The sequence below is a fragment of the Fusarium oxysporum genome, chromosome 1, assembly GCF_000149955.1.
Source record: "Fusarium oxysporum f. sp. lycopersici 4287 chromosome 1, whole genome shotgun sequence".
NCBI lineage: Eukaryota > Fungi > Ascomycota > Sordariomycetes > Hypocreales > Nectriaceae > Fusarium > Fusarium oxysporum.
In genome coordinates this window covers 4890365-4904889 of record NC_030986.1, presented here as the reverse complement: position 1 = coordinate 4904889, position 14525 = coordinate 4890365, and the positions used below count along the sequence as shown (strand labels likewise).

The 14525-nt window shown below is 49.3% G+C and overlaps 7 protein-coding genes across 15 annotated transcripts; 5 read left to right on the top strand and 2 right to left on the bottom strand.

Moving 5' to 3' along the window:
• Nucleotides 1-788: 788 nt before the first annotated feature.
• On the top strand, nt 789-983 carry FOXG_18003 (uncharacterized protein; the record flags this gene model as incomplete). The annotated part of the gene is made up of 1 exon (XM_018398042.1): nt 789-983. The coding sequence occupies one exon, from the start codon at nt 789-791 to the stop codon at nt 981-983; it is 195 nt and encodes a 64-aa protein (XP_018233540.1).
• A 343-nt stretch (nt 984-1326) lies between these two features.
• FOXG_01037 (cutinase palindrome-binding protein) lies at nt 1327-4274 on the top strand. 6 transcript variants are annotated; one of them, XM_018377753.1, is made up of 4 exons: nt 1327-1517; nt 1830-2375; nt 2502-3696; nt 3752-4274. In XM_018377753.1, exons 2-4 carry the CDS (start codon nt 2253-2255, stop codon nt 3889-3891), a joined length of 1458 nt encoding a protein of 485 aa, XP_018233536.1. In that variant the 5' UTR covers nt 1327-1517; nt 1830-2252; the 3' UTR covers nt 3892-4274. The 6 variants fall into 6 exon arrangements, with proteins under 6 accessions (XP_018233536.1, XP_018233539.1, XP_018233535.1 ...); XM_018377752.1 differs by having other exon boundaries at nt 1447-1672; XM_018377756.1 differs by having other exon boundaries at nt 1830-3696.
• Nucleotides 4275-4426: 152 nt separating this feature from the next.
• Nucleotides 4427-8639, top strand: FOXG_01036 (uncharacterized protein). 2 transcript variants are annotated; one of them, XM_018377750.1, is made up of 6 exons: nt 4427-4902; nt 5096-5248; nt 5302-5481; nt 5549-5730; nt 5785-7238; nt 7289-8639. In XM_018377750.1, exons 1-5 carry the CDS (start codon nt 4842-4844, stop codon nt 5962-5964), a joined length of 756 nt encoding a protein of 251 aa, XP_018233532.1. In that variant the 5' UTR covers nt 4427-4841; the 3' UTR covers nt 5965-7238; nt 7289-8639. The 2 variants fall into 2 exon arrangements, with proteins under 2 accessions (XP_018233532.1, XP_018233531.1); XM_018377749.1 differs by having other exon boundaries at nt 5785-8639.
• Nucleotides 5914-8275, bottom strand: FOXG_01035 (uncharacterized protein). The gene is made up of 5 exons (XM_018377748.1): nt 7972-8275; nt 7817-7919; nt 7279-7765; nt 7213-7229; nt 5914-7168 (listed from the first exon to the last, which is right to left on the bottom strand). The coding sequence occupies exons 1-5, from the start codon at nt 8091-8093 to the stop codon at nt 6119-6121; spliced, it is 1779 nt and encodes a 592-aa protein (XP_018233533.1). The 5' UTR covers nt 8094-8275; the 3' UTR covers nt 5914-6118.
• A 105-nt stretch (nt 8640-8744) lies between the features above and the next one.
• On the top strand, nt 8745-10769 carry FOXG_01034 (uncharacterized protein). The gene is made up of 2 exons (XM_018377747.1): nt 8745-9076; nt 9127-10769. Exons 1-2 carry the CDS (start codon nt 9025-9027, stop codon nt 10611-10613), a joined length of 1539 nt encoding a protein of 512 aa, XP_018233530.1. The 5' UTR covers nt 8745-9024; the 3' UTR covers nt 10614-10769.
• Nucleotides 10770-10843: 74 nt separating this feature from the next.
• Nucleotides 10844-11346, top strand: FOXG_01033 (uncharacterized protein; the record flags this gene model as incomplete). The annotated part of the gene is made up of 1 exon (XM_018377746.1): nt 10844-11346. Exon 1 carries the CDS (start codon nt 10987-10989, stop codon nt 11344-11346), a length of 360 nt encoding a protein of 119 aa, XP_018233529.1. The 5' UTR covers nt 10844-10986.
• Nucleotides 11347-11948: 602 nt separating this feature from the next.
• Nucleotides 11949-14474, bottom strand: FOXG_01032 (D-lactate dehydrogenase (cytochrome)). 3 transcript variants are annotated; one of them, XM_018377743.1, is made up of 3 exons: nt 13964-14474; nt 12469-13916; nt 11949-12414 (listed from the first exon to the last, which is right to left on the bottom strand). In XM_018377743.1, the coding sequence occupies exons 1-3, from the start codon at nt 14271-14273 to the stop codon at nt 12322-12324; spliced, it is 1851 nt and encodes a 616-aa protein (XP_018233526.1). In that variant the 5' UTR covers nt 14274-14474; the 3' UTR covers nt 11949-12321. The 3 variants fall into 3 exon arrangements, with proteins under 3 accessions (XP_018233526.1, XP_018233528.1, XP_018233527.1); XM_018377745.1 differs by having other exon boundaries at nt 12469-14474; XM_018377744.1 differs by having other exon boundaries at nt 11949-13916.
• Between the last annotated feature and the right edge of the window lie 51 nt (nt 14475-14525).

Here is a 14525-nt window from a genome sequence, read left to right as displayed (position 1 = left end):
CATGGCAAGTAGTTTGTGACGTTTCATCAATTGATGAGATCGACTAGAATATTACGTCTTTTCGACGTCAGCAGAGCATCAAGTGGCAAGTCTCCAGGGACCCCTAAATCAAGCCCTCCAACGTCCCTGGGTCAAAACACAAGCAAACCACACCAGTCCCGGCGCCACTCCACTTTGGGTCTGTACAACGTAGACCCGAGACCCCTTACAGCTGGAGCGACAATGCTTGATGGTTCTCCCTGAGAGCCTAAGGGTCTCGAAGGGTCTAGAGAGCTGGAGAAGCAACGAGATACAAACATTTTAGGGAAAGACAAGAAACCTTGGGACCTTTGTCCTAAGTGACAAAAATATTTAGGTAAGTTTAGTATATCTTAGCAGGTCTTTAGACCAGTTGATTTTGGCGCCCTAGCTTCATGTCAGAGGTTTTCTTACTCCCCGGGACATTCAAGCAGTTCAAATAGCGCATTTTGCTTTTGGGTGACACTAGTTGTGCTATGACAGTGACATATCTCTGTTTTCCTTGCATGAAAAACTGAGAAAACAGCAGACTTTAGATGAGGCGACAAATGAGGGAAGGATTTGCTTACGAGGATAGGCTAACGAGACGTGCAGACATGCAACCTACTATGTGGTTTTGAACAAGACATGGCATTTTTCTCTTCACCCCTTGGGCATCTCTCGTTCCCCGATGCCATTTTCTTTCTTGATATCTCGATCACGAATCTCTGCAACAGACCCCCGTAACTGCCCCGCGATGATCCCCCTGAACGTCAGACTAATCAGACATCATGAATGCCTACGAGAATCGATATTTCTCCTACGAGCCTCGAACGAGATACTACAAATATTGGTCAGCCACTGTGGATGGTGGCCTGCCTTGGCGCTTGGCTTGCGCTACTGCCGCTGGACCCTTTACGCTGGATCCGGCTAAGGCGACCCAAGGGTGCGCTAAAACGGACTACGCCGATGAAGTCAACCAATAGATCCGGCTGGAGGAACTCCTGTGAGCCACTAGCCCGTTTTTCCCGGGGCATAACCTCCGGCACACTCGTCTTGTCCTGGCTCAATTGTTGGACAAGTGCCCATGAGGCTAAAGACAAGAACAGGGGGTCTTGCCGAGCAGTGCAGATTGGGCCCCGGACACAAGAGGTGACGTTTCATGCCCAGTTCAGTCCAAGGCAGCCCAAATTCCCATGTGTGAAAGAATCCAATTCTCCAAAAGTGCCATGTTTTACAGTGGCTAAATCCCTGATAGTACCTGGCCACACTTGCTAAGCTGCCCAGCCAGCTATGGCAGTCTATGGACTGATTTGAGATGGACACACACACACCACAAGCCTGTTGCTGCCCTGTCATCAGACCCAAGCAAGGGGAAACAATTAAAAGTCGCTCTCAACCTCTGTCTCTGCTGTGAACCTAACGATCTGCTCCTTTCAAAGCGATCCTGAGCCTCGCCTTGACTCAGAAAGCGGGCCATTCTTTGTTATCCAAAGACGCTACTAGAAACCGTGGTGTAGGTAGGTGACATGACAGATGGATATGTGCTTGCAGATATCTCATCTCACTTTGCCCCGTCACAGCAAGTTCATCCAAACCCTTTCACAATCTTGCCTCTCACATGCACTATTATTTCTTGCTATACCAGGCGTCCCATCTGAGTACTGTCAGCCAGGTAACTCCAATCTGTGCCCGTGCCCGTGCAAACATCTCGGTCCATGCCTTGATCTATTTCGAGCCCCTTCAGCGCTGCCTCTTCACTTAATTTCATCATGCCAACCACATTTTTCAACTTTTGTTGTTGTTTCTAACATTTTATCGGCATCTAATAGGGCTCCCTTCAACTTCTTTACCGCTTTGTTCCTGGCCGATTACTTGATGTTCTTTGCTGTTCATTATCTCAGTGGACAGTAGAGAGGGGAAGCTCGACATCCATTTCTACATTTCGAGTTAGATGTTGAGCTTAAGAATTCGCCTTCACCATACCCAAAAACAAAATTGAAGGGAAAAAAGCGCCGATACGACCCGGATATATCTTTTCGTTTTTAGGTATTTCTCATGGTACTCAAGCCATCGAAGCAATATCTCCAATTGGACAACTTATCCCCAGCTCTTATCGCTACCGCTGTCGCATCCACTGAGTCGAGCGCTGAAGAGACCACCAAGGCCACGCCCAAGGCCACTGGCATTACCCTTTCTGGGTTCTCACCAATGCAACTACGAATGCTCGACTGCCACATGAATGCGCCGCAACCATGTCCCACGGACCACCTCCACCACCACCTCCGCCCCAGGGCGCCCCTCATCCGAACAACTTCAACAATTTCTACGGTTTCAACCTCGATATCGGTTCTTTCCCCGACATGACTGGTGGCCAGGTCAATTACCACTCCCCTCCCCGCGACGCCGACGCCGGGGGCTGCGGCCCTATCTATAGCGCCCCCCTTCGGCCAAGGCCAACGCAACCTTGATCTTCGATCATTTCGGCTAACCCGATTTTGTAGATGGGCGCTGATGGTCAGGACAACGATCTTATGGCCATGCTCGATAATAGTATACTCGGCGGCATAACAGACATTCCAATGAACATCGAATCCGCAGATGACTCCAACATGAGCGGCTCTTTCGGCAACGGGCAATCGACAACAGAAGAGTCTGTCGTGAGAGCTGAAAATCAATTCAACACAGCAGCCAACAATGTTCCTGGCGCAGGGCCCCTCCCTGCTGGCGCGTTTGCTCAGATGAATCTTGCTGGCGCCAGCACCCTTACTGAGTTCACCAAGCGAAGAAATTGGCCCGCCAAGGTTGTAGAAGAGCTCAGAGACTTTTTACAGATTCTCGATGCGAACGGTCGCATTAAGTACGCATCACCTAGCATTCTCCAGGTCACTGGATACAGTGTAGAGGAGATCCAAGATGTATTTCTGAAAGACTTGATCCACCCAGACGACCAAGGTGTTTTCGTCGCAGAACTCAACGAATCCATCGCATCAGGCAACCCGCTACGACTTTTTTACCGTTTCAAAAAGAAGGACGCCGAATATGCGATTTTTGAGACTGTCGGCCATGCTCACATTGCTGGCGCCAAGTTCGCCCCCAATCCAAATAACCAGTCACCCTTCTGCCAGGCCGTGTTCATGATGGCGCGACCATATCCCACCAAAAACGCTGGACTTTTAGACTCTTTCCTTGAGCATAAGATCGAAAATGAACGATTAAAGCGCCGTATCGCCGAGCTCCGTCGTGAAGAGGAGGCCGAAAACGACGAGGCGCAGAAGCAGTGGCTGCAGAGTCAAGAGGGTCGCTCAGACATGACACCATCTGAAGGAACCGGCGTCTCCTCGGGAACCTTTTACCGCCCGGTTAGCGAAAGAGGAATGACAGAAGCCGATCGAGCAGCTCTCAATAAAGCTCTTACACGCGAGAATCTCGAAGGCTCAGTCGCAGGTGGTCGACAGGATTCGCTGAAGGATAAGATGGCACGTTACGAAGGGGCATCGCACACAGACACGATTGAGATGTTGACGGGATTGCGATACATCGAGGGCGAACGAAGCCGGGGAATTACGACTGGTAATGCTAGCCCGACCCTGATCAAGGGCGATGCAGGAATTGCAATTCCGATGGAGCGGGACCCTCGAACAGGCGATAAAAAGAAGAAGCTCAAGACGTCTGAGGAATATGTGTGTACGGACTGTGGTAAGTGGTTTTGTCGACGTAAGTGGCCTGTTGCTTCAATACTAACATGATACAGGCACCCTGGACTCACCGGAATGGAGAAAGGGACCCCAAGGACCGAAGACATTATGCAACGCCTGCGGTTTACGCTGGGCCAAGAGGGAGAAGAAGAGAACCAGCACCAGTCATCCTCCTACGGTGGATCAATCTGTATAATCACGAGGCGACGAGATGGCTTCCAACGAGTTATCGATCTACCGGCCTGTAAGATGCGTGACACGACCGAAACGAGGGCAGCAAGTAGCAGTGTTTGCCGCGACATCAGACGAGTCGACCAGAGACACGGTGCCTAGGGCACGACGGAGTTTAGGCTGAAATTACTGATTTGGATGGCGAAAAGCGGGATACACGAGACGCTCACAGCCGGTTGTTCACTTGATTATTTTCTTTTTGCAAACTCACGATTGAACTGGATATTTGATTTGTCACGACTGGGACTACAACACAGATACCTGGAGTGTAGGGAGCATTTGGGCAGACATAGCTGACGTGTGCGCCCTTGATGCGCCACGTATATGAATTGACGCATTTTCTATAGAGTGACTGTCGTGACTAAAAGATGCAACGACATAAAACCCATTTACCTCTGGCTAGGTACCTTATTCAGTGTCGGTCAATACAGTCAGTCGGGGTCTTTTTTCATACGTGACGACGCAGTTCAGCTGAAGCTATGATCCATGGCAGCTGAAATAAGCAGTGGCTAATGCTACAGGTCCCACTAAGGCCGAATGGATTGCGTAGGTCGTGACAAGCTCCCCATAATTATGAGGGGAGCTGTAGCTTGTACAGCTGGATCCACGTCAGACACCTCCAGGGCAATCGCAGCAAAGTATTGGATGGATAATACAGCATAACGAACAGTCATACACTCTGGTAGGTAGGCACTGCTAGCTAGAGGGCCATGTAATAAAGGCTTTATTAATTGAGCTGATTGGACGTCCGCTCTCCGAGCTCAATGTACATACAGTACCTGAGACTTGGACCCCTCTCTATTTCAACTTTTATCCTTTGCATCATCAACCTCTCTCACATTTACATTTCCCTCTCGATACTAAACAACTTTCAATACAAACATATTTTCCATCCCCTCAAGCCACATCGCAATCATGGATAAGCTCATCAACGCCGCTAAGGATTATCTTGACGACGACAAGGACAAGCGTCAGGGTATGTTCATGTCTCCGTCCTCATATTTTACCTCATAGCTCTTATTACCCCGCCAAGAATCCATGATGCCCCTCATACGACCTCAGACCGTCGAGGGAGGTTAAAGCAACAGCTAGCCGTTATTTTACTGATCTCGACATCTCAACTATAACTCAGACTCCAGATAGCTTCAGCTAATTAATATTCTTTCTAGAACACCAGCAGCAAGGGCATGGACAGCAGCAGGGCTACGGAGGCCAAGACCAGGGCTATGGCCAACAACAAGGCTATGGCCAGCAGCAAGGTTACGGACAACAAGAGAGCCAGTACGGCCAGCAACAGCAGTACCCTCCTGCCGGTGGCATCCGTTAGTTATTAACGCAGGCTTCCACTCGAGCGAGCGAATCTAACAATACACAGAGTCTCAGGGTGGCGGTGGCTCTTCCAGCTTCCTTGGTGGAAACGTCGACTTTGACAACGCCAAGGAGGAAGCCCATCAGAAAGCCGGATCTTCTGGTGACAAGGATCTCTTTGGAAGCATTCTAGGATCTCTCGGACAGAAGCAGAACAAGCTTGCTGATGAGGACCTCGATGAGGAAGGTAAGCAATCTTTTTGAGATTTCTGTCCGATGGGTCAAGACACATGCTGATGACATATGACCACCAGATGCCATCAAGCAGCACAAGAACACCTACAACAACGACGACTCCCAGCAAGACAGCAAGAGTCTGGGTACCGCTGCTGCTATGCAAGCTCTCAAGATGTTCACCCAGGGCCAGGGCCAGAGCAGCACTGGTGCCAACAGTCAGACTGCGTTCTTGGGACTTGCCTTGGCCGAGGCTAGTAAGGTTAGCTTTGAGGTACAGCACACGTATAAGTCAACGTCTAATATGAATTTATAGCTCTTTGACAACAAGGCCGCATCAGGCAAGGTATCCGAGGGCACGAGCAAGGAGAGCGTCATCCAGCAGGCTGGTGAAGTCGCTTTCAAGATGTACCTCAAGAACCAGGCCGGTGCTGGTGGACAGCAGGGTGGCGCTTCCGGTCTTATGGGTCTTGCTTCTAAGTTCCTGGCTAAATAAGCCCAGTAGTTGCTTCGACATGTAGTCACAAGAGGGGGCTAAGTAACACCCTTGATCACCACATGCTAAACAACGATTGAAAGATTCCAAATTCCATTTTCATTTTTGCGACCTAAGTGAAAAACAGCAAAAGCATCATCTTAGTACGACGAGTTTATGCCTTCTGCTTAACCAGATCCGCAACATCCAACCACTCATCAGGTCGGCGCCGGCCAGACTCTGTAGCGTTATGCAAATACTCTTCTGCCTCTGTTGCCCAAGCCAGGAGCTGCTCCTCGCTACCCCATTCTCCTGTAGCCATCAAGCCAATAGAGAGCTTACCCTCACCCTGATCAGGATCGACGTAGCCAACAGGAGCCGAAACCGCAGGTGTGCCGGTCAAGTTGGCTAAAAAGACGTAGAGCATGTTTCGGATGGTCGTGTTGGTATCACTCATGCCATAGGCTTGATCACCAGGGACAATAGGCCATCCGATCAAGGGGCTTGTGGGTGTCATGAGAAGAAGGCCGGGGTGCTTCTGGAATAAGTAGGCGAGATGTTGCATGATGAGCTCTCGTAAAGCCCCGTATTTGAGCATATCAGCTGCAGGAGTCCTGGTACCGACAGACATAACGACCTTGTTAGCGGGTCCTACCAGAGAGAGCCAGTCGGCGGGATTGGGAGTTCGTCGGCGGGCTGACTCGGCCATTTCAGTGATACAGACAACACTGTGCGCAAGTTGCGCCTCAGGGATGTAAGGGATAGTGATGTCGATGATCTCATAACCGCACTTGTTAGCGAGGTAATCGATCGCCCTGTCACAAACCTCTTTGACACGAGGATCAGCCTTGTTCCACCAGTCACGGTAAATTCCCATGACCTTCTTCTGGCCCTTTGGCGGTGGGTCAGAACGAGCAAAACGGCTTTGGATATGACAATCTGGGTTAGGTTGGGACATGACGCGGTATGCAATAGTCAGGTCTGCGACAGTAGCGGCGATGGGGCCGGTGATACACATTGTGTTATTCATAAACATAGTTCTGTTATGTGTGGTCTTGAGGCCGTAGACGCCATTGAAAGTGGGTGGGATGCGGATACTGCCTCCCGCGTCGGTGCCAACGGCGATGGGGACAACACCAGCTGAGACAGTGGATGAGCCTCCTGAGGAAGAACCGCCAGGATAGTAGGATTTGTTGAGCCAGTTAGTGGGTGTTCCTTGTGCAGCCTGGATTTGTTAGTGGTGTCTTGTACAAAGCGGCTCGTGCTTACATTGCATCCGCTGGTGTCTGATCAAGGTCAGTAATTGAATTAGAAAGACGTTGTATATAGACTCACCGGAGCCAAGCTCATGCATAGCATTCTTTCCAATGACTACAGCACCGGCTTCCTGGAGTTTCTTCACTGGCCACGAAGATTCTTTCTGCTCCTTGAAAGTCTCAATGGAGGGGTCATATTTCATACCAATGTGGTTATGAAATCCCTTAACATCGGTATCATCCTTGACACCGATAGGTACACCGTCCAATACACCCAGTGGCTTGCCAGCAGCATAACGCTCAGTTGAGGCTTTGGCAGCCTCGAGGACTAGATGATCTTTGCCGTGGTTATCAACCCAGCCATCAGAGTACTTGCCATCTGGTCTGGAGATCTGAGGGAGGAGAGCTTCAACGACTTGAAGAGGTGTCACTTGACCCGACTTGTACATCTCATGATAGTCACTAGCAGTGTAGTAGCGTGCTTTGGACTCTGCATATTGGGACTTGAGAAGCTTAGGTTCAAAGTCGAGCATAGGCTCTGCAGGGCCCAGGGGAGTTACGGTAGGCTGAGGATGTTAGCTATGTGGCATTTTGTATGAAGCAATGACCTTTCATACATGAAACCTGTAGGGAATATTATCAAGAGCAGGAATATCTTTGATAGTGCCAAAGTGGGCATTATCCCAGAAATATTGTTGAAGGAACCCAACTTTGGCGATGCTACAAGAATTTAGCTTTGGTAAGGGTATAAGCCACAGGATATAAAACTCACAGATTAGCACCAACTACGAGAGGAATGCCTCGAAATGTAGGGTTGTTCTCGACTGTGGGATTGTATGTAGCTGCTGGAGCCTCGACAGGCTTGGGATAGTCGGCAAAGTCGGATGGGGCCATGGTGGAAGATCCGGGGGATTGTGTTAGTCTGAGGGAGGATTCTGGGGTAAGGAGACCCGTGCAGTTTATATAAATGGCAGAAACAGCAGCAAGAACAAGAGTTATGTCCTAATAGAGCAGGTCTGGAGATAAGTAAGAGATTCAACTCTCTCCTAAGCTAAGCTGAGCTTAGGCTGCATCTGCCGTTTACGACCCCTAGAACGCCAACCTAGGCTGCCCCACACGAGGTTCATGAATGAGATGCCACTTGCCGAGGCTCGTATAAGATCATGAGAGAAGAGATGGGTGTTCAGGAACAATCTACTGTTTGCATATAGCGGTCGGTTTTTCGGTACGGAAAGACCAATCACACTAACTGCAGCGTATTTCAATATATTAGGACTCGTTTCGTCTATCACAAGCAATACGGCTACCATTATTTAGAGTAACTGATCCTTGCACATTGAATACGCGAGCATTTACGCGTCTGACAGAGGATTCATCTAGATCAAAGGGACGGATTAGTCAAGTAAGATGAATATTGAACCAATTGAATGAACGATTGAAACAACAAAGTCCATAGGCAAGATGAGCAGCATACAAAGACCATGTGGTTGCCTTACGTCATCCCTAACTAGCACTAAGTCTCACCTCCCTTTAGTGCGTTTAGTGCCCCGCGTCACAGCATCGCATCACATGGCATCTTTGTCACTCCTCACTCGATAAGACTCCAACAGCAACAGACACCGTGACCGTTTTCTTTTGATTTAATTACATACCTCTCCATACCCTTGCTCTTTAAATCTTTCTTTTAGCAAAAGACTCATTCATGGTCAGCAACATACAGTCTGCAAAGCTCTCCTAGGAGCTCAGCTCTCACATAGCTCAACCCCTCCAGGGATAGCTCCGCGATAAGCTATCTACAGGTATCTACAATATCATCGCCATCAAAATGTCACTCTTTACCGCGCAGCTTTATCCTGGCCGAGCACTGGGCTTCCTAGGTATGGTAAAACATCATAAGACTTGATAACATCTACTGACATATTTACAGTCCTCGGTGCAACTCTTCACGATGTCCTTACCCGTCTTAAAGCTGAACCCCAACGCTTCCCGAAGATCGAGCTACTTTACTCCCCTGACCGACCTGTCACCGAACCCGTTGGCATTGAACTCCCTGGGAATGGTATACGACTAAGATTTGACGGCCCCGAACAGCGTCTGCGTCTTATCGAGGTTACCGACTTTACCAAGAATCACATTACCTTCAAAGAACGAGATCTTGTAAAACCATTTGCTGGTACCCCTGGATCTCCTTCACCAGGCGACTCGGCATCAGGACCGACCTTCCGACACATATACCATAAACTACTCGGCCCTACGTACGCCGGTGAATTTATTCCGCCATCTAGTGGTCACGATAATGGCATCTATGTCCTGTCCTATCCCGGTGTTGCCTTTAACTTCGCACTTAATCCTTCCGAGTACTCGCCCGAGAAAGACGTAGTGTCGACTTTCGCATCGGCATCTAGTCAAGTCGCAACCTCGATGGCTGTCTTTAGTGGTGATTCCTGGGCTGATGCTAGACCGACTCTTTGGACTGAGATTTTGCCCAGTATCAAGTCAACTACCGTGATTCCTCGAGGCAAAGATGTCTACCCCGACGAAGTTTCGCTTGTTCGATTACATGGAGCTGGAAAGATTCAGCTTTTCAGAAAATGGACCAGCAACTCTTTCTGGATCACCCTTGGCGAGACAACACCTCAAGATCTCCTCATGGAGTTGGGGCCTCCGAATGCCATCTATCGCAAGAATGACCAGAAAATGGTCATTCATAAGACGCGTACAGCAAGCAACGCTAAAGGTCGTCCAGATGCTGCTGATATTGGCCGGCCTGAAGATCTCACCGATACAGATCAGTCTTCCATGCACGAGGGGTCTGATGCATCAGACAATGAAGAAGCCGTCGATGATCAGATCGGTCTTAACACAAATGGCGAATGCTTCTATAATTATTTCTATCTTGGGTTTGACATATTAATATCGACTCGTGTACCCCCGTCACAAGCTCCTCCTGGCAGCAAAGTCGGTGAAGCAGAGGGTCAGAACGGCATCATATCCCATTCTCCCGATCGACTAGTAGCCACAAAGCTGGTTCTACATGGCAACATACCTGGCTCATACGAATTCAATCGTCATCGCCGTTGTCGCTGGGAAATTGCTTACCTGGACTCTTTGAATGATGGCAACGGACCGACAGATTCGGAAACGCCTTTCCCACAAATAGAGGACCGCATGAATGCTGCATGGGCATCTGCATTCCCACGAAACGACTCTCAGCAAAGACAACGCGGCATGGTTCTTAATCGTGGCTGGGGTGATAGTCCAGGCAGCAGTTGTGAGTTCTTGGGAGGGTGGGAGGAGAGCGGCGCAAGAAGAGCAGAAACAAACGGGGATTCCACGACCACGTTGTATGGATTCCCAGGGTTGGTATTTGAGGTTTTGAAGAATGGGCATGTCAACACTGTCACAGTGTTTTGATCTAGGGCGTCACATCTGGATTTTGTTTGGGGGAGTGTATGGTGTTTGGGAAGAGTCAATATAATGGCTCAGTTTTGTTTGCTTCGATACCTCTGTCCATATGATCTTAGATATCCTGTGAATTCATATTGACAGGTCGTTATCCTTTTATGTCTCTTTGCTACATTGCCATTGTTTATGCAATTTGATGAATGGGGCACGAGATGCGGGAAAGTGCACCAAGGGAGGTAAGAGCTTCTACAACTACATTACTCAGTGCACTGCGGTTATTCACTACCAACCTCAACTCTCTGCACTTTCGCTCCCCCTCGCCAGTTTATACACCTTGATACAACAAACATCTCTCCTCTACGTCCGCAACCAAGAAATCGCCATGTCGACCACAGAACAGAAAAACACTACAGAGCCAGTCGACAAAGAAGCCATCCGCGAGCTGATCAACGAGCTCGAACACAAACTCGACGCTCTGTACACCCTAAGCGACGAGGTCAACAGAGGTATTCTTGAGAGCAAAGATGCGCTCGAAAGCGTCCGCGAGAAACGCGTCAAGGTACTCAGAGCGCGGCTGGACCGGATCTTCCAGCAGTGGAATATCGGGTCTCTGACTAGCAACCATCACCCGTACGTTACCTCTGAGTTATGTGCATTCGATGCTGAGTACAGTTTTAGGTCAACTCAGAATCAGAGTCAGAATCCAGGTCCGGGTCCAGGATCGAGCCAGGCTCAGACTTAGGCTGGGATTAACCAACAAGGGCAATTCGGTTTGCCATGATAGATGCTAGAATGGTTGGTATGTGGCATATCTATCTATGGTGACACGGTGACAGGCTTTTGCTAATGATCCATTAAAGGAAACACAACCAACGAACTTTCTACCAAGAAGATGGAAGATCAGACTGTGAGGCAGTGAGCCAGTATATTGCGCTATAGCATAGAGGGAATAAGCCATTGTCAACCTTATATAAGTCACACTCCGAGATCACGAGATACTTATCGATCTTCCGTAGTATAAAGCCCTGAAGTGTATATTGTACTCCTATTTCTCATCTATTACAAGCTGGACTTTCACGGTACCCAATGTATTTGTAAAGGCTCAACTATTGTAAAGATATCCCTGTTAGCAAGGCTATAGCCTCGGTAGTCAAGTTATGCTGTTTCGCTGCTGTCAACATGATCATTTATTGCGCAGGATCAACTGAGGTGCGTATGATTTCGGGCATATTAAATAGACTCTGGGGGGAGCTGGACTCCTTAGGTGGAGGAGAAAGAATTTCTCGATGTCCTTGCAAGCCTGACTTCAGTCTCATATAAAGATTGACTCGCAATATAAGTATGCAGGCAGCCTCAGCCCTCCAGGGGCTGACTCCAATAAACTCTTAAAAAGTAATATGAACTTGAGGTAACTTTACAGGTTCTAAAGGAAATATATTGACTTAAAAGATAAGTTTGGTCGCCAAAGGTCATAGGGCCTTTAGCACTTCAAAAGCAACAGAAGAAGATAAGTACATTTTCGAGTGGATTACATGACTAAGGGTGAACTTTATCAAGGTTTCTGCTAAACTGATCTTATACACAAAGCTTTTGTAAAGACGAGTCTCTGTGACTGCCGTTCAAGCCATCTATTCCTACATTGTACACGCTACACCAGGTATCATCATGCTCCTTTTCCTCTTGTCCGTTTCCAATCTCATGCGTATTTCATAACTCTCTACCACTCGTCGACCTCTCCCTTCTTGGGTTTTTGTACCCGCACAACCTTGTCACAGTTGAGCAAACATAGAGGATCAAAGGCCTTCTTGATCTGCAATGACTGTTAGCAAACTGCTCATTTCAATATATGGGCAATATTTCTTACCTGTCGCATAGCGTCAACTGTAGACTCGCCAAGCTCATGAGGGAGATAATCCCGCTTGACAAGTCCAACGCCGTGCTCACCCGTTACGGTACCCTCCATCTCAACAGCCTTCTTGACCATGCGATGGACAACAGCCTCAGCCTTTGCACGCTGAGCATCGTTGTACAGCAGAATAGTGTGGAAGTTGCCGTCACCGACATGTCCTACGATAGAAGCAAACAGGCCACTCTTTGCCATATCCTCTTTGGTCGCCTCAATCAGATCTGGTAGCTTGCTCATGGGCACAGCAACATCGCCTGTCCACACGTGGTCGCCAGGCTTCTTGACAGCTGTGGTACTCCAGAGAGCCTCCTTTCGTGCACTCCACAGCTCGTCCTGCTCTTCTTGGCTCTTAGCAAACTCAAAGGTCTTGCTGCCAGACTGCTTAGCGAGCCCCTGCACTTGGGCAACCTGCTCCTTGACACCGGCGGGAGTTCCGGCGAACTTGAAAAAGAGTGTGGCTGCCTCTGTCCATGCTCGTGATGTCATTCCGGCATCGTTGATGCACTTCATCTGGTTGTCGTCGAGAATCTCGACAGCAGCGACGGGGATGCCCTGGGCCACAACCTTGCTCACACAAGTAGCGGCATGGCGGATCGAGGGGAAACTGCAGACAGCGACGCTGGTAGACTCAGGCTTGACGGTAACCTTGAGAGTAGCCTCAGTCACGAGACCAAGGGTACCCTCGGAACCAATAAACAGCTTCGTGAGATCGTAGCCAGCAGAGCTCTTGCGAGGTCGCTGCCGGGTCTTAATGACAGTACCATCAGCAAGAACGACAGTCAAGCTGAGAACCCACTCGCGCATGGTACCATAGCGATAGGCATTGGTGCCACTGCACCCAGTGCCAATCATGCCTCCAATCATAGCGCCAGGGCCAGGGTCGGGAGGGAAGAAGAGACCCTCATGCCCCAGGTGGTCATTTAGAGCTTCCCAGCCCATCGCAGGCTGGACAACGACATCGAGATCCTCCTTGTGAAGGTTGATAATTTTGTTCATACGGCCAAAGTCGATAGAGATGCCCTTGCGGGTAGGTGTGAAGTGACCTTCGAGACTGGTGCCGCCGCTGTAGCCTGTAACGGGAATCTTGCGCTTATGGCAAACCTTCATAATCTCAGACACCTCTTCAGTGCTTGAGGGATAGACAATGCAAAAGGGACGGTCTTCGGGGCCAGCCTGATGAGAGGACCAACTGGATGTGGCATGGTGTTCGAGGTCGTTCTCAGCGGTGCTGACATTGTCTTGGCCGACAATCTTGACAAAGTCGGCCCAGGCAGCCTGCATATTCTCGAGTTTCGTGTTGTGCTTGGGAGCTTTGGACTTGTTGAGAGGCAGTGTCGACGTAGGTTCGGGGTCTCTTGGCCAATATGTACCAAGCCAGTATGAAATACCAACGCCCGAGAGGAAGACTATCGTTTGTTAGATTTTAACTCGGAAAGCGAGTAATTGAGCGTACCAAATGTCACCATCCAGTTCCGTGTAGGATCTGTCATGTTGCGCCACTCCTCGTACTTCTCCCTCTGCTCCCGCTCACGCCTTAATCGAGATCCAATACTGCCCATAACCTGTCCTTGGAACGTCCTTCCCACCTTTGTCTCGTTACTCTGTCGGGTGGGGGTATTCTTATTCGGCCTTTCGGGCTCGATCTCGGTAGCGTAAGAGCGGGAGAAAGACGCAGGTAGCCTCATAGTTCTACAACTAGCTGTGGTGGGTGTCCGCAAGCTCCGAAGAGCAGCACGCTGAGCGCGCAATTGAAGAGAAGCCATGACGACGTAGCTTGTGCGCGGGCAGAGGTTGAAAGTCAGTAGCAGGGATAATTAAGATATATAGGTCGTAAAAGGGTGTAGAGGAGCTGATCGGAGCTGTAGGAGTGTGTCGGGATAGGAATTGGCCGACGAGGAAAGGTCGATGTCGAGCTTAAGTGTTGAAGTCAACGGCAATGGAAAATTGTTAGGACGGAGTTGGAATGCCGCACTATAATTCCCGAACCCCACATCACGGGGCCTTGTTCGGGCGTC